The sequence below is a fragment of the Poecilia formosa genome, unplaced genomic scaffold (genome assembly GCF_000485575.1).
Source record: "Poecilia formosa unplaced genomic scaffold, Poecilia_formosa-5.1.2 Scaffold681, whole genome shotgun sequence".
NCBI lineage: Eukaryota > Metazoa > Chordata > Actinopteri > Cyprinodontiformes > Poeciliidae > Poecilia > Poecilia formosa.
The window spans coordinates 168,570-191,449 of NW_006800620.1; the positions used below are offsets into that span (position 1 = coordinate 168,570).

At 38.2% G+C, this 22,880-nt stretch overlaps 1 protein-coding gene and 1 long non-coding RNA gene across 4 annotated transcripts in view; one reads left to right on the plus strand and one right to left on the minus strand.

Annotated features, from left to right (window-relative positions):
• The window catches only part of efl1 (elongation factor like GTPase 1), a 34,798-nt gene extending 13,895 nt beyond the window's left edge, over positions 1-20,903 (minus strand). Inside the window, exons 1-12 of one of the 3 annotated variants that reach the window (XM_007542334.2) lie at positions 20,589-20,901; positions 20,167-20,266; positions 16,888-16,955; positions 16,711-16,795; positions 14,002-14,135; positions 13,782-13,919; positions 13,488-13,702; positions 12,495-12,618; positions 12,199-12,278; positions 5,909-6,045; positions 5,660-5,782; positions 1,813-1,912 (exon numbers count right to left, since the gene is read on the minus strand). In XM_007542334.2, coding sequence (XP_007542396.1) covers positions 1,813-1,912; positions 5,660-5,782; positions 5,909-6,045; positions 12,199-12,278; positions 12,495-12,618; positions 13,488-13,702; positions 13,782-13,919; positions 14,002-14,135; positions 16,711-16,795; positions 16,888-16,955; positions 20,167-20,257 — 1,295 coding nt within the window. In that variant the 5' untranslated portion in view covers positions 20,258-20,266; positions 20,589-20,901. Of the gene's footprint in view, positions 1-1,812; positions 1,913-5,659; positions 5,783-5,908; positions 6,046-12,198; positions 12,279-12,494; positions 12,619-13,487; positions 13,703-13,781; positions 13,920-14,001; positions 14,136-16,710; positions 16,796-16,887; positions 16,956-20,166; positions 20,267-20,479; positions 20,567-20,588 lie in introns of those variants that run through there. The other 2 variants (XM_016666208.1, XM_016666209.1) reach the window with 2 other exon arrangements.
• On the plus strand, positions 7,849-8,917 carry LOC107834597 (uncharacterized). Its single transcript, XR_001660400.1, has 2 exons — positions 7,849-7,973; positions 8,512-8,917. It is a non-coding gene; the product is annotated as an uncharacterized LOC107834597 (long non-coding RNA).
• Positions 20,904-22,880: the final 1,977 nt, after the last annotated feature.

The window sequence follows — 22,880 nt, forward strand, 5'->3', positions numbered from 1 at the left end:
CAATAAGATGTTTTTGTTTATTTTTTTTTTTATGAAATGTGAGTTTTGTGGGCTACAGTTTGTATGACTAAATAATTCAGAAAAGTAGAAGCGGTAGCTAATCTACCACAGCAATTATTTATTAATAAAACATTAAGCCTAAAACGTACTACAACAACAGACTGAATATTCTGTTCTGTGTGCAAAATTCTTGAATGTTTTTTGGTGTTAAATCCTAAAACATGAAGTGGCATTGTTGTCAGTTGCTATGGCAACGAGTCTGCATAGCGTGACAAATACAGATCACTTTGCAGTGGATCATAGCACAAAATCAATATCTACATTTCTAAGTTTCACTGAGTTAACGTGGCTATGGATGACATGTAAAAGATTAGTATTTTTGCCCTCCAGCGTCGTATGCCTGCGCGAAATTTCCGTACGTCCAATAACATGCATGGTGTCTAAGTCATAAGTCAGTGCCTCACCAGCAATGAACCTCACCGCACGTCACTGAAAGTGACATGCTACTTGAATGTTCAGAAACATATTATTGTACCAATATGTCAATTTACCTTCAAAAAAGCAGATAAAATATGGTAGCAAAAATATTTAATATATAGTTATAGTTACTCAATGGCCTAACTAGTCAACATATATTAAAATATAATAATATTTGTATAGCACCCTGAAAATGTGCTATACAAATAAAATTTGATTGATTGATTGATTGATTGATTGATTGATTGATAGATAGTATTTCCTGAGGTTGTTTTGCATATTTTTATAGAAGCATCAATAAAAAAGAAGCTAATTTGGTTTTAAAGTTCAGGTGAAACTCACTTAGATCTGATATGTGTTTTATTAATGAGGATATGACTAGTTTGTTGGTAATAATTTGGTCAGTTCAACAAATGTTTCCTAAAGAATCCACTAGAAAACCATTGTGTGATTTGAAAGCAGCTGTTCTATTTCTGGCCTCAGAGGTTCATTACAGCAAAATTTTTCAACCCTGGTCCTCAAGGGACGCAACCTGCAAGTTCTAGACATTCCCCTGCTTTAGCACACATGATTTCAATTCATGGCTGATTAATGGGGTTTTGCTGAATTGCAATCATCTGAATGGTGTGTTAAAGAAGGGGAACATCTAAAACATACAAGTCAGTGTCAGGGAAACACTGCAACAAACACCATCATGATGTTCAAAGTACAAGGTGCTTCATTTTTTTTATGAAACGGTATGTGAAGGAAAGGGTGCTATATAAATACAGTTTACCTTGCCTTAGCTCACAGGCCAGGCTAGGCAAGGACAACATTAACCAGAGAAGCCGCTAAGAAGCCGGTGGTAACTCTGGAGAAGCTGCAGAGATCTGCTGCTCAGGAAGGAGATTAGCCAAACACAAGCTTTGTTCTAGACACTGTTCCATAAAAAACAAATATGTGTCTAAGATTTTGACACACAAGGTTCAGGGTGAGCAAATCACTGAATGACTGAGAATAGTTAAAAAAACAAACAAACAAAAAAACTCCTGACTTCTGAGTCTGATTCTGCTGGAAATTACTTTCAACTTGTCCTGCTCAGGATGCAGGACTGAACACTCAGACATCCGTTTGTACCAGAATTTTATAGATTTGATTTCTATTTTATTCACTGACTCTACCCATGACTATCACACCCCTACCTAAGCTTCCTTTCAATCTATACATTTATGTATTGTGATGTCATTCAAACCTCACCCAACCAAATACCATATTAAATACTAACAGTTGCATGTTTTTTATGGGCAGAGCTGGATGACATACATCAACACTACACAGGTTATTGATCACATTTACCTCTGTCTCTTCTGAGGCAAAGTTTTGGTGTCCACAGCAAACATTTTGGACACAAAAATGATGACTGGGGCATTTATCTCACTGGAACACTGGAGGAATGCTGAAAAACAATCCAAATGGGAAAACATTACATTCCAAATCTCTACAGGCAGAAAGGTCACTGTTAACATTGTTAAAGCTGCAGTATATAGCTTTAACAATATGTAAATGGTTTATTTATTTATTTTTTTCCCCATATTTGTTGAAAGTGTAACCATGCCGTGACAATGTGGTATGAGATGAAAAATCTGTGAAAAAAATAAAAAATAAAAATATAAATAAAATAAATAAATAATAAATAATATTGTGTTATTACCCACACGGACAGACCGAGTTCTGTCGGTGAGGAAGTCCAGCAGTGGAGTGTTGAATCCCAGTGGGACCAGTTTGCATACCAGATCCTGGGGAATGATCATATTAAATGCTGAGCTGAAATCTAAACATAGCATCTGTACGTGGGTGTTTCTTTTCTCCAGGTGTACCAGGTTCAGATGAAGAGCAGTGGAGTCGGGATCTTCGGTTTGTATGCAAACTGGAATGGGTCAAATGATGGAGGGAGTATAGAGATTATATGACCCTTAACCTCTCTCTCGAAGCACTTCATGATGATAGATGTTAATGCAACGGGTCGAAAGTCATTAAGACATGAGATGGTTGGTTTCTTGGGCACTGGAATAATAATAGCTGACATAAACCATGAGGGGACAATGGTCTGGTACAAAGACATATTGGAGATGTCCGTGAGCACATGGCCTAGCTGGTCTGCACACTCTTTGATCAACCCTGCTGGAAACTGCAGCTTTTCGTTTATTGACCTTCCCCAGGGATTTTCACACAGCAGATGTTTCGAGCCTGAGGGCCTGTTCATCAGGGTGAGGGATAGCCTTCCTTGCAGGGGTTTTATTTAGGGCTTCAAATCTTCCAAAGAAGTTGTTGAGCTCATTAAGGAAGCTAATATCATCTTGGGAGGATGAAGATGTGGATCTATAATCAGTCACAGACTGGATGCCCTGCCACAGTTGTCTGGTGTTGCTGCCATCATGAAAGAAACCTTTGATCTTTTGACTATAGGCATGTTTTGCTGCCTTGTTGACACAGTTTAGATTGGCCCTTGATGATCTAAATGCGACCATGTCACCAGATGTGAAGGCAGCATTATGCTGCCTTCACATCTGTGTTTTGGTTGTTCGTAGCTGCCTCTGTGAACATGCCCCAGTCTTTGCACTCAAAACAGTCCTGCAGTGCAGACATAGCTGCCTCAGGCCGCACTCTCTCCTTCTTCACCACAGGTTTTTGTCTGGTGAGCAGTGACTGGTACGCTGAAAGGCGATCTGAAGAGCCGAGATGGGGCCAGGGGATTGCTCTGAAAGCTTTCTTGATATTGGTGTAGATCAGTGCTTCTCAATTCCAGTCCTCAGCCCCCCTGCTCTGCATGTGTTAGATGTGCCACTATACCAGAACAGCTGATTCAAATGATTGCATGACCAACAAGTACTGCAGAAGTCTGTTAATCACCCAAATATTGAATCCAGATGTGTGGCAGAAGGGAAACACCTAAAACATGCCGGGCAGGGAGGCCTGAGGACCGGAACTGAGAAACACTGGTGTAGACCAAATCCAGTGTGTTTTCTCCTGTGGTTGGAAAATCCACATGTTGATGGAAATTAGGAAGAACAGTCTTTATGTTAGCCTCGTTAAAGTCTCCAGCAACAATAAAAACACCCTCCAGGTATATGGATTGTCTGTCACTGATGGCATGGTGAAGAGTACTCAGTGCTTGCTTGGTGTTGGCGCTGGGCGGGATGTAGACAGCAAAAATAGTAACAGTCGTGAATTCCCGAGGTAGGTAGAAAGGTCTGCATCTCACAATCATAAACTCAATGTCCACAGAGCAATGACTGGAGACCAGGGTGGCATTGTTACACCAGCTGTTGTTAATGTAAATACAAACACCACCTCCCCTGGATTTACCAGTAAAAGTATGGGTCTCCTGTTAGCTCTAAAAGTTGTTATCCCATCCAGGCTGATGGCATTATCATGGACAGATGAGTTTAGCTATGTCTCGCAGAAAATGAGAATGCAGCAGTTTCTTGTTTCCCTTTTTGTGGTTAAATCCAGTTTCAGGTAGTCCAATTTGCTTTTACGGGATGGTACGTTAGCAAGCAAGATGGAGGGAAGCAGCAATTGGAAAGGGATAGCTTTTAGCTTAGCTGTAAGTCTACCGCGACACCCTCGCTTTTGTTTTCTCTCACGTCTTCTCCGGTGTCTCCATGGACTTGGGCTGTTGGAAGATTCCGCTGTTGCGTAGTTAGCTTGATTCAACTGATCTAACTGACGTAGCAGTCCAAGACTTTGTAGAGTGGTCCGTGTCTTCAAACTTATGGAATCCATAAATATTTGAAAGAAATATTTGAAAGCAAGCAGACGTTTGGAGTACAAGTATTACAAGTTTTGAGAATAAAGACATGAATCCTACTTTCAAAATGAGAATGTAAGCACAAGTATTTGAAGTTTTGAGAACAAAAGACAAAAATCCTGCTTTCAGACTGAAAATGTGTGCTCTTCAATTATGGCAGAAAAATTTCCCCATACTTGTCCCCATCAGCAGAGCCTATCATGAATGTTCAGGTTACTTAGCATGGCCACCAATGACCGCAGATAAACAGTTCACCTGTAATGGTGAGTTACGTGTGTCTCTGCCATAAGCACATTTAGCACATAATCATGATGCTAATTGACAGTACCAAGACCCTCATCTTGGCTCTGATTGGTTGTTTTTGGTTACGAGTGGTGCATTTCTTCAAACGGCAATAGGAGCTCAGGAAGGAGATGGAGGAGATCAATCTTTACTCTTTACACAGACAGTTGAACAAATATATATATATATATATATATATATATATATATATATATATATATATATATATATATATATATACCATTGTCTAATTATTGCACTTGTATGTTAATTTATATTTCTGTTTGTCATTTACAGCGGGTACAATAAGTTAAAAACACAGCAGTTTTTCATAGTAAACATATTTCTAACGGTGCGATTGACAAGAACTTTTCACCCAATGTTGGTAACAACCTAAGTAACCCATATATAGAAGAAACCAAAGCAAAATGTTCAGAAATGAAGATATGTGTCATACTGTGAAATGACATGGGAAAAATAAAAAAGGCATGGGAAGTCAATGCAGCAGCTGAAGCCTATTGGTCATTAGAAAGTCATTCTGCCCCTTGGCACAGTGCACATGAATTTCAACTAGTTCAATCAAAACTGATGACATGTAAAGGGGTGTGTTATTATCAAGGTGTCACACAAGGAACATCTCATGATGGGTTAAAGCAAAGAACCTTTGAAAATGTACTGTTGTAAAACAATCTGATAGCATTAGTTACAAAAGAATTTCTAAATGTTCGAGTTAGAAGTGGAAGGAACATGATTTGACCATAACCCGGCCTAATTTTTGGATGAATACTTTTCTACTTTCCTTGAGTAGTATTGCTTTAAGTAATGTTCCTATTAATCCCACCTCTTCTTGTGTGTTTTAAAGTATTTTTTCTCTATACAAGACAAGCCAGGTTATCTGCAAATGCTGTTTTGATATGCTGTACTCACTCTAGAGACCAATTGTTAATAAATGTAACCTTGCCATTTTTAATGTAAAAAAAATGTAATTCTTGTATTCTTTTTCTATTAAATTTTCACACACACAAAACGATCAGAAGGTCATTATAGTATGAGATGAATATAATGCAGAAGCTTCACTGACTTAAATCGTGTGTGTGTGTGTGTGTGTACCTGTCTTCAGTTCTTGCGTCCTTTCAGGCAGTGAATCAAATCGACGGGTTCTAACACTCATCAGCTTCTCCACTTTCTCTGCTGCCATCTCTAAAGGACTGGGAAGCTTCTCACACACCATTGCTGGAGTCTTTGTTAAAGCAAACTGAAATCAAAATGTTCACCCAACTTTGGAAATGCTCCAGTGAGGCAGACTAACATAAACAGGCAACAGTTGAGGTAGGATCAGAGATCAAAAGAGGAGGATACAGAGGACAGCCTTGGAAACTGGTAACCACTGGTTACAGATAGCAAAGAGGAGGACTTTTGGGTCAGAGTGACGCAGGTCCCTTGTCATCACCTTTATCCCAAGTGAGGTCATCACCTTTTCCACTTTCTGCTTGTCTCTGCTCACACAAACACAACAGACATTTTCACATGATACCATCCAGGAGTTTTGGAGGCAAAAAGGTTCAGCTGTCCTGTTTGACTACTCTTCTATTTCAGTAAAACAGATAGATTAAAAATTGCAATCTGTCCCAAAGTATATGCCCCTTACCTGGAGGAATTGAACCTCCGACAAAGTGTTGGGGCTTATCATTTAGAATGTGCCGCTTTTACTTTTGGAAGAGAGTTTATTCCACTACCAAAACTCAGTACTGGAAACTCAGTCTAAAAAAATGTAAAAATGAATAATTGCCTGCAGCCAACCTCATGAATAGCTGAATACTACAGTGATTGATGGTATAATTACAACTTGTTCGTAATATATGATAAAATATGATAAAAATATCATGCTTAATAATTAAATCAAAAATGAATGTCTCAATCTTTTTCCAAACAATAGATGTGAAAATTCTTTTGCACCACTTTTCACAATTGCAATGTGTCCAACACTTTTGTGCCAAGAAGAACACATAGATAAAATGACAGAAAACATTTTTCGTCAAATATTTGCAAGAAGAAAAAAAGTAAATAAATAAATAATAATAATAATCACAAATACCCTTCGGCAATGACAATTTTGAGCAGCAGGACAACATAATATTTCCAGCACATCATCATGTTATGGCATAGTACCAATATGTCTTGATGCTCTTGGGTCTAAAGCCCAGGAAAGGTGCCGCAGATTACAGTATTTGTCTGCTGCATGTTCCACAAATTGTGCAGGCTCGTATGAAACACATTAATTTTGTACAAAAGCAAACTTAGTGCTCCTCAGACCCTTGGGCTTTATCATCAAGTTGTCTGTGGTTACCCGCAAATAACTTCATGGACTTAGTATGCAAGTTCCACAGCTTGGGGCAAACTGACTGAAAAGCCCTGCCCTTTTAGTTCTCAGCCGTACACATGGAAAAACCAAAAGATTCAGAGTTAGGGGACAAAGGCCGCGAGCAGCTCAGAATTCAATTAAAAGCTGACAAAGATAATCAAGAGCCTTGCCATTTTCACCTCAATACCCAAGTACAAGAACTTTGAAGCCAGAAGTGTGACTCATTCAAAATATTTTTCTCATCTTCTTTGCCTGAATGTTGACTGATAAGGCAAAAATGCCTCTGTGTATGTGGTATTGCCATGAGCATCACTCTCTTCACCATTATGACCTAATTTGTCTGTTGGAAGTTTGCTCTACCCGAGTGACACTTCTACAAAGGGGGGAGCGATCATGTCCACTGTGTGGACATGTCTCTGGCCTCATGCTTTCTAAAACAGACCTGACCTCACTGTATTTTCCTACAGTGAGGAAAATAAGTATTTGAACAGCCTGCAACTTTTCAAGTTCTCCCACTTAAAAATTGAGGAGGGGTCTGAAATTTTCATCTTAGGTGCATGTCATACTCTAAAAAAATCTGGAAATCACAACGTATGATTTTTTAAATAATTTGTGTGTTACTGCTGCAAATAAGTATTTGAACACCTGTGAAAATCAATGTTAACATTGGGTACAGCAGCCTTTGTTTGCAGTTACAGAGGCTAATTGTTTCCTGTAGTTTTTCACCAGGTTTGCACTGCAGCAGAAATTTTGGCCCATTCCTCCACACAGATCTTCTTTAGATCAGCCAGGTTTCTGGGCTGTTGCTGAGAAACACGGAGTTGGAGCTCCTCCAAAAAGATTTTCTGTGGGGTTTAGGTCTGGAGACGGACTAGGCCACTCCAGAACCTTGATATGCTTCTTATGGAGCCACTCCTTGGTAATCCTGGCTGTCAACAAAGGCTCCTCAGTCGCTGCAGGACTATTAATGATGCTTATAGAATTATTCAGACGTCCTGAAACGGTCCAACAACAACAAAGGATTTTAGCTGGATGTGTCAAAACTTCACAATAACTTTGAAGGTAAGTTAATAAATTGTTTGTATTCACCCTAATGCCTCATATGTCTGACGTAGCTAACAGGACAAGCTTACAAAGGTGCTATGTAAACGTTGTGGTTTGATTAGCTGTGCAGTGTGTAATCTACATATCTATGCTATATAGATATAGATCTATATAAACATATATAGATCTGTCTATACTGTGCCCAAGCTATCAGTCGAAAGTGAAGTTAGCTTCTGAATGTAGCATCTAATTCGGAAAATAGCTAAAGGGTGATTACACTTAATTTTTCACTATCTTGAGCTTTTTTAAAGTATTGTACTTAAAAAAAAACACCTAGACATTTCAAACTTAACTAGATTATTCTGTACAATCAGCAGAATAAATAAAACATTTGTGAAACCTTCCAATTGATTTGTGAAATTTGTAAAATGTCAATAATAGATTCCAGAACGTTTTGTTGCATTTGGAACACATTAGATCTGAATGATCAAATTGGCATTATTTGTTATTTTAACTTTCTGTTTTATTTCTCTCTTTTTTTTTATTTTTATTATAGCTGGAGTTAGACAGTTGTTCGGTGGCTTCCTGGAGGGAAAGATTGGCTGAGCTAACGCTGCCATCAACTTTTCTCCTGCTATTAACTTTTTTGCTTTTATTTATGTAGAAAGTATTTCTATCAGTTGCTCTTTTTCCATTTTGTATACAATATTTGCTCCATTTCTTTTTCTTTTTTTTTTTTACCTTAATGCTTACCTACCTGGTCAGTTGTGGTGGCAATGTACATCCTCTTGATTACTGACAAATGTCAGAACCACATGGACTGAGCTAGTTACATCAGATCAATCTGAATCTTTATTTCTCATTAAAACAACGTCTTGTAATTTTAAGACATTGTTAAAAAATTGCATCTTTATTCTGCTGTAACAATGACTGCATTCTTGCAATTAAAAATTTTTGTATCCTGACCGTAATGCTCCCTTATACAACTCACAGAAATGATGATTGAAATAAAGGCACTTTTTCAAAGTATTTTCTGTGATTTTATTATGGAAATTGAGGACGGGAGGAATCGATTAAAATCAAATCTGGTATGAAAAAAGTCTTGTAAGTCATATCATCCAGCCTTATTCAGTATATTAAATTATATGACTAACTACACATTACCTAATATTCACATTTCTTTGCTGGTATTACCTAAAAGTAGAATAAATGAAACTGTGAAACAGCTGAAACACAAGCTCTTTTTGAGAGTTTTGCTTGAAAATAAATTGACAATATATCAGGAAATTAAATGTTTAAGTGAAATAGTTCTGGTATCACAAAGAAACTGCAAAAAAAATTTCAGAGGTGTAGCAACACTGATGTTACTGAGTAAGAGTGAATTAAAATACTACTTAGAAAATGCATGTTAAAATCTGAATACTCTTGAAAGTGTGCAGCTGAAATTAATTTAAACTACTAGCAGACAAAGCACAGGGTTTGCTCATTACCAACAGTAATACAAAAAATTATGCATATAAGGGGTATTAGTTTATAAAAGTCCAGGCAAAACCTAAATTTACCATTTTAAAACCAAAAAGCAGTGGGAGGATGAAACTTCATAACCTCATTTTCTAAGCAGAATCTCAGAGAAAAAAAAGAAAAATTTCGTCTGTTTAACACAAGAACAGATTATAGCAGCCAAGTGGAAAAATTTAATTATGAAACAAACAGCAAAGGTAGATGTCATATTTTTGGAATTCGGGAAATACGTGATTTCTACCATTTGTACCACTTGTTCTGTGGATTTTTCATGTGGATCGGTGCCACTTATACGGCTGTAAAGCGAAGGTTTTGGACCTTAATCTGACTGACTACCTGTGTGGTTTGGATCGGGCTGAAGCATTGCTGGCCGTGCTCAGTATCAGAGGGGCGCGCCGACTGCATGTTAAATGTATTTTATATAATTGTCATATAAACAAAAGCTAAGGAGTTGCCTAAAAATAATTTCATACTCCGTACAACACAAACGCATCAACACACACATTACTTACCTTGTGCCGAATCGTTTTCAGCCTGTTCCCGTAGCAGTGAATTTTCTCTGGAATTATTTTCCTCCAACAAATGATTCCAGTGAACGAACCGCGTACAGCTCACTTTTAACCTCCGTCTTCCCATTTCTGACGCTGGATCTTCAANAAAATTTTTGTATCCTGACCGTAATGCTCCCTTATACAACTCACAGAAATGATGATTGAAATAAAGGCACTTTTTCAAAGTATTTTCTGTGATTTTATTATAGAAATTGAGGACGGGAGGAATCGATTAAAATCAAATCTGGTATGAAAAAAGTCTTGTAAGTCATATCATCTAGCCTTATTCAGTATATTAAATTATATGACTAACTACACATTACCTAATATTCACATTTCTTTGCTGGTATTACCTAAAAGTAGAATAAATAAAACTGTAAAACAGCTGAAACACAAGCTCTTTTTGAGAGTTTTGCTTGAAAATAAATTGACAATATATCAGGAAATTAAATGTTTAAGAGAAATAGTTCTGGTATCACAAAGAAACTGCAAAAAATGTTTCAGAGGTGTAGCAACACTGATGTTACTGAGTAAGAGTGAACTAAAATACTACTTAGAAAATGCATGTTAAAATCTGAATACTCTTTTGAAAGTGTGCAGCTGAAATGAATTTAAACTACTAGCAGACAAAGCACAGGGTTTGCTCATTACCAACAGTAATACAAAAAATTATGCATATAGGAGGTATTAGTTTATAAAAGTCCAGGCAAAACCTAAATTTACCATTTTAAAAACAAAAAGCAGTGGGAGGATGAAACTTCATAACTTCATTTTCTAAGCAGAATCTCAGAGGGAAAAAAAAGAAAAAATTCGTCTGTGTAACGCAAGAACAGATTATAGCAGCCAAGTGGAAAAATTTACTCCAATGTGGATTAAAATTATGAAACAAACAGCAAAGGTAGATGTCATATTTTTGGAATTCGGGAAAAATGTGATTTGTACCATTTGTTCTGTGGGTTATTCATGTGGATCGGTGCCACTTATATGGCTGCAAAGCGAAGGTTTTGGACCTTAATCTGACCGACTACCTGTGTGGTTTGGATCGGGCTGAAGTGTTGCTGGCCGTGCTCAGTATCAGAGGGGCCCGCCGACTGCATGTTAAATGTATTTTATATAATTGTCATATAAACAAAAGCTAAGGAGTTGCCTAAAAATAATTTCATACTCCGTATAACACAAACGCATCAACACACACATTACTTACCTTGTGCCGAATCGTTTTCAGCCTGTTCCCGTAGCAGTGAATTTTCTCCGGAATTATTTTCCTCCAACAAATTATTCCAGTGAACGAACCGCGTACAGCTCACTTTTAACCTCCGTCTTCCCATTTCTGACGCTGGATCTTCAATATCCTGAAGTTTGAAATAGCAGGCAGCTACAAACCGTGTGTTAGCTGTAGTGGCTAAGTTTTGGCTACAGTCTGCTGTCGCCTTGATATCAACAGAAAAATAAAAAAACTAAGCACTAATTACTGGACACCTCAGCACACAACAAAACTCAGTTGTACCAGTAGCTCGCAGATATTTTAACTTTTGCGTCTTGTTTATGGTACAGATCTTGCAGCTTTGGCTAAAAACAATAGGAGCAAGCAGGACCCGGAACCAATCTATGTGGCATAAATTTAAACGGAAATACGTCGCCACCTCTCGTGGCATATACCCTATTGCCCTGTAACCCTTTCCAGCCTTGTGGAGCTCAACAATTTAGTCTGCGGTGACTTTCAATAGCTCTTTGGTCTTAGCCATGCTAGTACTCGGAGTCTTACTGATTGTGTGAGGTGAACAGGAGTCTTTATTCAGTTACGACCACAAACAGTTGCTTCTAATTTAGAATAATAAGTGGAGTGGAGGTGAACTTTTTTAGCAGAGGACTAACAGGTCTTTGAGGGCCAGAATTTTGCTGATTGGCAGATGTTCAATTATTATTTGCAGCAGTAACACACAAATAAATTATTTAAGAAATCATACATTGTGATTTCAGGATTTTTTTAGATTATGTCTCTCACAGTGGACATGCACCAAAGATGAGAATTTCAGAACCCTCCATGATTTCCAAGTGGGAGAACTTGAAAAGTCGCTGGCTGTTCAAATACCTATTTTCCTCACTGTATTTCTTTGGATAAAATTCCTGTAGTGTCGTTGCTAACAGCTGGAATCTGGCATTTAACTCACCTTCTAGTGACGACTGCATCATACAAACTCCAAATGTTATCCAGCACAAGTTGCACAAACAGCGGCTTCTTTCCTTTGGTCTGCACAGAAACAGGAGAGCAAGTCTGACTGGAGGAAAGATTGCAGAGCTTCACTGAGGATCTAGGACAACAATGACTTATCTGTATGACTTCCAGGTGGAATTTTCTAATGCTCATTATCCAGGTATGTTGTGACTCATTTTCAAACCATGTTGACAATAAAAAGCATTAATAGTGTAACAAGAACATGAAAAAATACTGAAGAATTTACATTACCTGAGCGCCTTTCATGATTCTCTGAATTTTTGTGTCGAGATAGAAGTCTCCCCACAAGGTTTTCAGCAGCACCTCGGTCCTGATCCCCATCCTTTGACTGTATATGTGGGCAAAATGCTGAATGCTGCAAAAACAAACACTACAGATCATCAGGATTACTGATATCTGATCAACATTTTTTGCCTTATTTCATTAAGATAAAGAAAGAATAAATTGAAAAAAGGTTTGACCATTAAACTAGAACAAGATTTTCATATAGAACATTCCAAAAGCATTTTAGATTTTTTACATTTTCTTTAACATGCCAAACATTAAGAGTTCCTCAGAAAAACAGAATCCCAAGATTAGGATCTGCTGAAACTGTGGCCTGTTGGTCATCAAGACAGAGCAACATTACATGTTTCCTTAATTTTCATAAATACTCATCAAATGCAGACCGTTATGTTACCGTAATTTTGCTAACAAGTTTTATCATTACATTGTATAACAAATGTCCTTGAGGACATCCATTAACTAGATGTTACCCAAATTGAAATTGATCAGGGTTTCCACTGGGGGAAAGCTTGGTGGGCCACAAGGCTTTACTTGCTCCCCTTCCAATAACATAATTATTTAGTCATATTTAAAAATTTACTGTCGGCTTTAAACATTTGTTTAAGTCCAAAAAAAATGGCTGAATGTCTGCCCTACCACCAGGCTGAGCCAGTTTTCTGGGTGAGACCCTGAATAAGTTTGACTCTCTTGCTTTACGTGATCTACAGAGACTATATGCAAGGAGAACTCTGCCTCCCAGTTCCAGCTGTGAAGTAGTGTTGGATAAATACTTGTGCTGTATGTGATTTCATGAGAATAAAGGATTTTGGTGAAACATTAGGCTGCAATAAAATCTAAATTTATTTGCAGGCTCTTTTCAAGTCTCTAACCAGGGTACCCAGGACACTGAGGGAAACAATATGAACTGAATACTGTTTTTATGCCTCAGAATGAGCTGACCTGAAACCCCATCCATCTATGGCGCTGGCAAACACCACATTTCCTTGGTCAGGAGAAAAGTAGAGGTGAGAGTCGTCAGCATCCTCCAGTCCAGCACTCCAGTCATAAACCTGATCTCCACTTGGGTCCTTGTCCCTGTTCACCTCCTCCTTCACCTTCTCTGCTCGCTCTTCCAGCACTTTAGACGTGAACAGAGTCCCAGTGACAGCATTGACCTACAGAGAACAAGATGATAAAACATAGTCTTCATCCACAGAATGAACAAAGCTGGTCTTAAAGAGTTCAGTTTCTGACCTGCCCCAGGATCTTCTGCAGGTGCGTGTATGCTTCCAGAGCAGTGAGCTTCAGCTCCATAATGAGCCTGTCCATCTTATTAATGACCAGAACAGGCCTGACGTTCTCCAGCCAGGCCTGTCGGAGGACAGCCTGGGTCTAAACACAACACATGCTGAATAACTGAAACATTCCCTTCAGTCAGGAATGTTTAGTGCATGAAGAGTGTGAACAGGTTTACCTGTGGACACACACCCTCAACAGCATCTACAACCACAATGGCTCCATCACACAGCCGCACCGCTGTGGAAACCTCAGAGGAGAAGTCGACATGACCAGGAGAGTCGATCAGATTTAGAAGGTACTCCTGGTTGCCTGGGCACACACGGGACACCAAACCCATTTAGAGACTTTAAATATTGTTCATGTTCATCAGCAGCTGACGGAAAATGATTAAACATGACCCATTGGTGGCTGCTTGCCACAAATGTGTGGTGAACATTTATTCTTCATTTTATTCTAAAAGACTGTCAGAATGTTGTCAAGGCTAGATTTTGAAAACACAGCCATGAAACAGTCTTCATTTGGTATGAAATGAAGACTGTTTCATACCAAATGAAATTAAAACCTTTCACCTGTTTTTGTTTGGTCATTGAAGTAAAAAGTTCTGGATCTTTTTATCATCTCCATTAAAGTTGTTCTAAATTCTTTAAAGTATGACCAACATACACTCACTGGCCACTTTATTAGCTACTCCTCGCTAGTAACGGGTTGGACCCACTTTTGCTTTCAGAACTGCCTTAATCCTTCGTGGCCTAGATTCAACGAGGTTCTAGAAACATTCCTCAAAGAGTCTGATCCATATTGACATGATGGCATCAAGTAGTTGCTACAGATTTGTTGACTGTTGATCCATGATGTGAATTTCCCGTTCCACCACATCCACCACAACGAATCTGGAATAGCTGATTAGCATCTCAAAACCTTATATAAAACCTGAACTTTGACCCCAGATCCCAGAAAAATGGAAAAGAGACATCATTAAAGCAGAGGCAGAGGAGGAAGTTCAGACAATCATGATGATCAAAGAACATATCCCTGACTTCAACATTTCTTGGACTGGCTGCTACTGGACATCTTTCTTGTCCACAGCATCAACATCTACAGTGACACTTTGAAGATAGTTGGGTGATATGAGTTATAGCACTGGTTAACTTCCCTTAGGAAAATAAAGGATCTGATTTTTGAACTGAATTTAATTACAGTCAATATTTAGTATCCACTCCTCTAGCTGCCATCCCAGCAAGCCTCAGTCAGGCTCATCTGGACAGACGCTGCACTTTTCCTCCATTCTTTCTGCTAAACTGCTCTAGCTCTGTTAGGTTGGGGGAGGGGAAGATCTCCTGCAAACAGGTGTGGACTTTGACTGGGTCACTCCACAGCCTCAACCTTGTTGTCTTCAGCCATTAGTGGGCAGTTTTAGCTGGATACTTTGGGTCATCGTCTCTGAATCTGTAGTACTCGGGCAGATAGAAACAAAATGTCATTCAGGATTTCGCTGCTTTCATTTCACCTCCTACCTTTAAAAGCCTTCCAGGACCTGCTTCTGAGAGGCATCCACACAGCATGATCCTCCCACCACCATGTTTCATAATGGGGATACTGTCTTTTAGGGGATGTGCATTGTTTAGTCCTTTTGGCAATCAGGCAAGATGCCACACAGATCTTTCTTCCTCTTGACCATGCAGTCTCTTTCCTCGTGCCTTTTGGTAAGCTCTAGTTGAGTACAGATCTGAGTTTTCTTCCTCACTGCCTCTCTCCCATAAAGCTTTAACTGGTGAAGAACCAGAGCAACACTGCAGAGTCTCTCCAGTTCAGCTGTGAAAGCCTGTAACTCCTTCAGTGTTGTCATGGTGACCTGGTGTCTTCTCTGACTAGTCTCCTTATTCATGGTCATTCAGGTTGTAAAGGACAGTAACGCATTACTGTAATCCAAGAACTTTTTTCAAGTAACAAGTATGGAATTGTAATTGCAAAAACAAGTAATTAGATTACCATTACATCCGTGCAAGCAGATTGCATTACAAAACAGACTTTTTTATGTGAGCGTCTCATGACCGACTCATTTGAGCATGCAGCTTTTAGTGCTTGGAAGTATCAATGACAGCGTCCGCTGTTCACTGTGCGTGGGAAAAAAACTTTGCTCCAGCAGAAACTCCACTTCCAATCTGAGCCCCCACCTCTGACTTGACCGATCCAGCTACCATATTATAGCATACTCAAGTTGTGCATTGTTTTTTTGAAAAGTAACTAAGTAAAATAATTAGCAAAGTAAATAATTTTAAAAAATAAGTAATCAGTAAACTAGATTACTTGGGGAAGTAATCAGTAATTAATAATAAATTACTATTTACAAGTAACTTGACCAACACTAGTGTTGATGGCCAGATCTAGGCAGTTCTATGGATCACATTCCTTCCATGTCTTGATGATGAAGTTAACTGACCTCCAAGGGATGTGCAGGGCCTTAGAGGTTTTTTTTGCATCCATCTCCTGACTTATACTTTTCAATAACCTTTTCTCGGATTGGTTGGAGTGTTCTTCAGTCTTCATGCTGTAATGGTAGTCAGGAATACTGATGAATCAATCCAATCATTTATTTTAAGTTACACATTTTATTTAATTGGTAATACTTGGTTAAAATCTGTTCCACATTAAAGGGATTTTTAATTTTTTTTTTTTTTTTGAAAAACAAATGTTGGTCATGACTAATTTGTAAAAGCAATAAAAAGGGTAAAACATCCATAGGCAGTGCACGTAACTCACTAAAATAGACAAAGTAATTCATAAGAAAACAGAGTATCCTCAAATTACACAAGTGGGACTTACTAAGGCATTTAAGGCAAACACTGCACCGCTGAGGAAACTGTGCTGTGAAGCGCTGCAGTACCTGTGCTGTAGTGCAGAGAGATGGCGCTGGACTTCATGGTGATTCCTCTAACCTGTTCATCCTCCCTGCTGTCCAGATATCTCAGCTGGAAAACCAGCACAAAAACCACAGAGCTCAGTGGCACATAAAGCAGCAATTACTGATGTGATGGAGCAGGTTCCTACTGCTCCAGCTTACCTTCCCAGCCAGTCGACTTGATATGATCCCATTATTCGCCACCAGACAGTCAGCCAGAGTGGTTTTACCTGACAAGATAAACAAAGGATTTTATAGTTTTTCCATTTCAGTTTGTTAAACCAATGTAAGCTGCACAGGTACAGCAAAAATAAATTAGAATATATGGAAAAAAAATTCCAGATGACTGACTAATTTCAGAAAGTAAAGCTTGTATACACAGTAAATATTTCAAGCCTTTATTTGATATCATTTTGAAAATTTGAATATTACATAAGATCAATAAAACAATTTTTAAACAAACATGTCAGCATTCTGAAAAATATGCTAATTTCTTGAATGCTTGGTTGGGGCTCCTTTTGATTGATTTACTGCATCAATGAAGCATGGCAAGGAGGCGATCTGCTCCATATTTTACTGATGTGTTCTGATTGCTTTACTAACTGCCTCCAGTTCATATGCCTTGCTGGGTCGGGTGTCTGATTTTCCTCTTGACAATATTTCATAGATTCTAGAGTTTATATGTCAAACTAGCTTGCACACCATGATCATTGAAGCAGCATATGCTGCCTTTGGCAGAGTGGGTCTGTGCCAAGTTCTGCTGGAAAATAAAATCAGCATTTCTATGGTCCTCTCACTGCCACCAGCAGGCATGGCGGGTGAAGTTTCTTGCCCAATGGCTCAATGACAGAGGCAGGTGGAGTGGGGACTGAACCAGCAACCCAACAATTGCGGGGTGAAGGCCCACAATTGGAGTTTGTCCCGTGAACTCCAATAGCAGTTCACGGGACAGTTCGCCCCTAAACCCAAATGGTGTCCAGCGTCGCTTCTTCTTCTCCTCCAGATCTCCTCTGAACTAAAACACGGTTTTTAATTTTGATTCAATGAAAATCTGAAAATACAGGAATTCAAACGTTTTCTTTTTTTTTTCTTTTTTTTGTTTAAAAAAACAAATCACCACCATCATTCCAGAACCAGTAGGCCAGAACCAGCAGATAACATGGAGCCCAAACTATCACTGACTGTAAATTTCACTCTGGACTTCAAGCATATTGGATGCTCTGAAAGAATTGCATCTTTGTAGCAGTAACAAAAAACAAATCTCTGAATGAACCTCGATAAGCAGCAGCAGGAAACACTTAATAATAATGGTGTCCTCCAGAGATGCTTCTCAGGGCCCACTACACAACATGTTTTAACAACTGTATGCTGATGATACTGTCCTGCAGCGATCAATTAATCTCCTTTATAAATACTTCCAGAATTTAAAAAGCAGGTGTTAAACATTAATTATATGCAGATTTTCTGTTGACAACACTTCTGTGTTGAAGCAAAGCTAACCTTTAAAAGCTCATACTGGTATCTAAAGTGAGAAACTGGGGTTTCCCACCAGAAATAGGTAGTCTTCCCACATTTTACAGGAAAAAATATCCTAATTTCTGTTTTCCCCTCTGATCTGAAATACTGCAAAATTATTTACAGCAGAGCAGCCAACTTAATTTTAAAACCCACAGATACTGTAAGTCACATTGCTTTAAGATTCATCCATGGAGTTAAATGTACATACAGCTTTTCTAAAACACCCTCAGTTTATTTTGGATGCTTACATTAATTTGCTTTGCACACAGAATCAACATTTTTCCACAAAAACTAAATACCAGAGTCAAAATTATCAGCCAGTCTGATACCAATAGTCAATTGTGATCCAGGATGCAATCATTTATTGGAGTTTGGAAAATGTCTCTGGCGTCTCTGAGGAATGAGCTGAGGAATCCCAGCTCATTCTTCTTTGGTCAATCTTTCAAGTTCCTCCACTCTTCTCGCATGGACTCTGGTCTTCATATACGCTACAAATTTTCAATGGGATTCACGTAAGGACTTTGTTCAGGCCAGTCGATAATGCCCACTCTAGTTTTCTGTCTAAACTTAATTGTTTTGTTTTTTGCATGACGCTTTCACTAGTGACAGCTCAAACCCTTAATGATGACTTTAGGTACTAAAGTCATCATTTACCCTAACCCAACCCTTAGTTTTACCTTGATTGATTGATTGATGACAAGCTGTGAGCATTACAAAGCGAATTAATATAATTTCACAATGGTGGTTTTGCTAAATAAAAAGGTTAGTTCTTATCTTTTTTTATTCTGGTAGTTTTGAGAGAGAGTTTTGTTGTTTGCATGCCTAAATTAATGTAAACATCCAAAAGAAAAGCCAGCATATTTTAAAAAGCGTATTGAAAATTCATTGATCTGTTTAATAGCACTTGAGATTTCATAAGGGGGCTAGTAAAAATAAACTATACATTTATGAAACTATTTTACAAAATTTATTTATCAGGTCAGCTTTCCTTGATTATTAGTGACCATCATAATCATTTTTAATTATAGCTCTCTGCATGTCCCAAACATGTCACAAGAAAGCCAACAAATTTGTACATTACATGCATTTTTAAAAGTCATTCTACTAAGTTGCACCTCCCTTGGATCATGAGTATATTTTTATTCTAATAATCTTTGTCATAATCTCATACAGTATGTTATTATCACGAGTATTGTTGTTATTGTTAATCTTGTTTCAATATATTTTGTGTCAACCTTCATATCCTGATGCTGCTATTGCAGCAGGATATTCCCTCTGTTTCAATTCTGCCGCTTCTGTTCTAATTTGACAATTATAGATCACCAGTCTTTTTAATTTAAACTCTCGATCCATGTTTTCCAAGTTCTATTTTTTTTTCACTGTTGTATTAATTTCCACATTTTATTTATCATTAACAACTAGGGTTCCTCTTCAGAAGGTACCTCAGGGATTTATTAATAGTAATAGAACAGAATAGAACTAAATAGAAAGCTATAAATTAAAAAAAAATCTCTAGCTTCTTAAAGTCTTTGTCATGAAATAAATGTTAGAAAATCAATTACTTAATTGTTAGTTAATCAGAATACTGCATCTATACTTTAAATGTTGGGATTTTTAATGTCACGTAATAATTTAATGGTTACTCAAAAATATTATTATAAATCTAACCTATTATTCTGTTCAGAGTGCAGCTCGGCCCATCTTCATGCTGTTTATGTGAACATTTTACACAGTGAGATGGAGGATCGATTTCATTTATCCACGTATTATATGACAATCTACCAACATTCCCTTAAAAACCGCTTCTAACCCTAACCCTGTGGAAAACCAACTCCAATCTGTCAGCTCGAACCCCTAAGTGAAATGGAAAGTTAGGATCATTCGAAGTGGCAGCGTAGTCTAGAAAACAGGCTGTGAACTTACCGTGATCAACATGTGCCAGGATGCACAGATTTCTGATGTTAGCCGGGTTTCGCTGCAGGGTTTTGATCTTATCCAGGCCGATGACTCCCATCGCGATCGCCTGGATAAAGCACAACGGCTGTCACTGAGCAGCACAATGGGTCTAACAGATTGAGCCAGTTCTCTTTTAAGTGAATAGAACAGCTAACACCTAGAGTGCTACTCCTGCTCAGGCCCTGTTAGTGCAATGAATGACTGCAGAAGAAGACTGGTTTGGGACTTGCTAACACTGGTTTAGCATATTGCAAACTCCTTATAGAAATAAATAACAGACCTAAATAATTTAAATTTGAAGTTCTCACGTAAAACGGTCATCATCTCCTGGGGTACTAGGTTCGCTTAAACATAGTAAGAGTGACACTATAAAAACATTAGAAACTCACGGAAGAAGCAGGCAGTGTTCGTGATCCACTGGAATTTAGATTAACTGGTGAAAATGTATGCCTGAAGTCGATGTTTCCATAGTACTAAACGTCAAGGTGGTTAACGTTTTGCCTGATCAAAATACAGTGTAGCTAAATAAAGCTGTTTCAAAACGTTGTTGCCGAATTTATTAGTTCGTGTAAAACATATTGACCTATTTGTCAGATTTATTCAGTTTCATGAATAATACAAAAACACAGAGTCAAGGAGAACAATGTGCCTGGAATCCATTGGCGAATACGATAAGTTACACCTCGCTGCAGCAAACAGAAAGAGGCGAGGACGGATCACTGGCAGTCTCATACCTTATTTGGAAATAGGACCATTGCAATCCGGAAGTGAAGGGGGCGCTATTTGCTATACTTCCGTTTTTATTTTCTTTTGAAATCTGTGATATATCTTCATCATTAGAAGTTCAGCATCTATTTGAACTTCTCTCTTTTATTTGTTCAGCGCAGCTCACAGTTTTTTAACAAATTCTGTAGCTTTCGGTGTACTTCTAAATCTGCTCCTTAGTCGCATTTTTCTGCGACTTTCCTGCTCCTGCCTCTAGTGGTGTGGGGGTGGTAACACAACTAATCTAATTACATTACTAGATCAGGATACCACAACTTCTTGACTATTTACTATTAATTTCAGCATTATTGGCACTGTAAAAGATAAATTATCTTATAAAACACCATATTTTTTCATTTTCTTAAGGATGCAGAGCTAATTAAATCACATAAACAATACTTTTATACATTATAAATTATATCTATATAGCTCAATCAATTATAAGAGGAACAAAAGAAATAAGGAAACATGAAAAACAACATTATCAACTATAATAAAAATACAAATATTAAAAAAAAATATTTACGAATACAAAAAAAAACTAGAAAGTGTGCATTTCCTGAAAAAATGCAAGTGTGAATGCTGAATGCTTTTGGTGAAAATGGCAAATGTCTTTGAAGCCAACTGCTGACTTGCAGAAATGTAAGAAATAGTCCATGTGATGTGAAAAAAACATATTACCATCAGCTCAAAGGTCTGCAAAAACCATTTTTAAACAAACTGCAAAGTGGGGCGTGCAGTATTATTCGGCCCCTTTACTTTCAGTGCAGCAAACTCACTCCAGAAGTTCAATGATGATCTCTGAATGATCCAATGTTGTCCTAAATGACTGATGATAAATAGAATCCACCTGTGTGTAATCAATTCCCCGTATAATCTACTTCAGCTCCACAGACAGTGCTCTGAGGAGGGCTGACACTAAGGATTCTGGCGAGACGGCGTTCGCAAACGGACCCGAAGTTTGACATCTGGTGAACACGCCTTGGGAAGCGAGTCGGGAGAGAGAATGCGGTTTTTGATTAAGAGTTAACTGGCATTTGCTAAATTAAGCCAGAGATGGTTTTTGGCATAATCCGGGTTGTGAGTGGATCAGATGGCATGTAGTAGTGGGAGAAATTCGGAGGATGAGATACAGGGTGGTCTATGGTGGTGTTTTTCAACCACTGTGCCACGCTAGTGTACTGTCAGTAATCTCGGGTGTGCTGTGGAAATTATCCAATTTCACCTACCGTATTTTCCGGACTATAAGCTGTGTTAAGAAAATAAAATTAAAATAAGTTAGTTTTAAAACTTAACATGTCTTGATTCAAATACCCTAATTGTGGTTTTAAAATCAGTAATGTATTCTGGCTTTTTGACCTTTATGTTACTGGTAGTTACAGCAGATGGTTTGCTAGGATCGTTTGAACTGCCTTTTCTCTGCGTGGGAAAACAATACAGTGGAAGTTCTAGCTTTTCACACTCATCTGTGAAAAGCCGTAAACACAACAGGGGTTCCTGGCTTCAGACAAAGTGTCAGAGATAGCTCTGATGAGCAAAGATACGCCTTATTTGAATAAATTAAAGAAAAGAAGATAAAACTTTCCATGTGGAGTAACAAATCAGATTTGCTCTTGCAACTCTCCAAAGACGTATTTGTACGTCTTTGTTTTTCTTTCTTTCTTTCCTTCTTTCCATTTATGTCAGGTAAATGAATGCATTTCTCCGTTGTTCTGCAGTTTCTGTGTAAGTTTATGCATTGTCTTATATTGGATTAAACTCTGTAATTCTGTGACGTCAACACGCATTGCTGTTTTCTTCTGAGTGACTACACGTGGCCGTCGCGAGAAGACCCGGGATCATAAAGGAAGAGAGAGAGCCAAACTTTTTCTAAAATTAATTAATTCAGAGAATCTCTTCCTTGACAGCTGCTACTT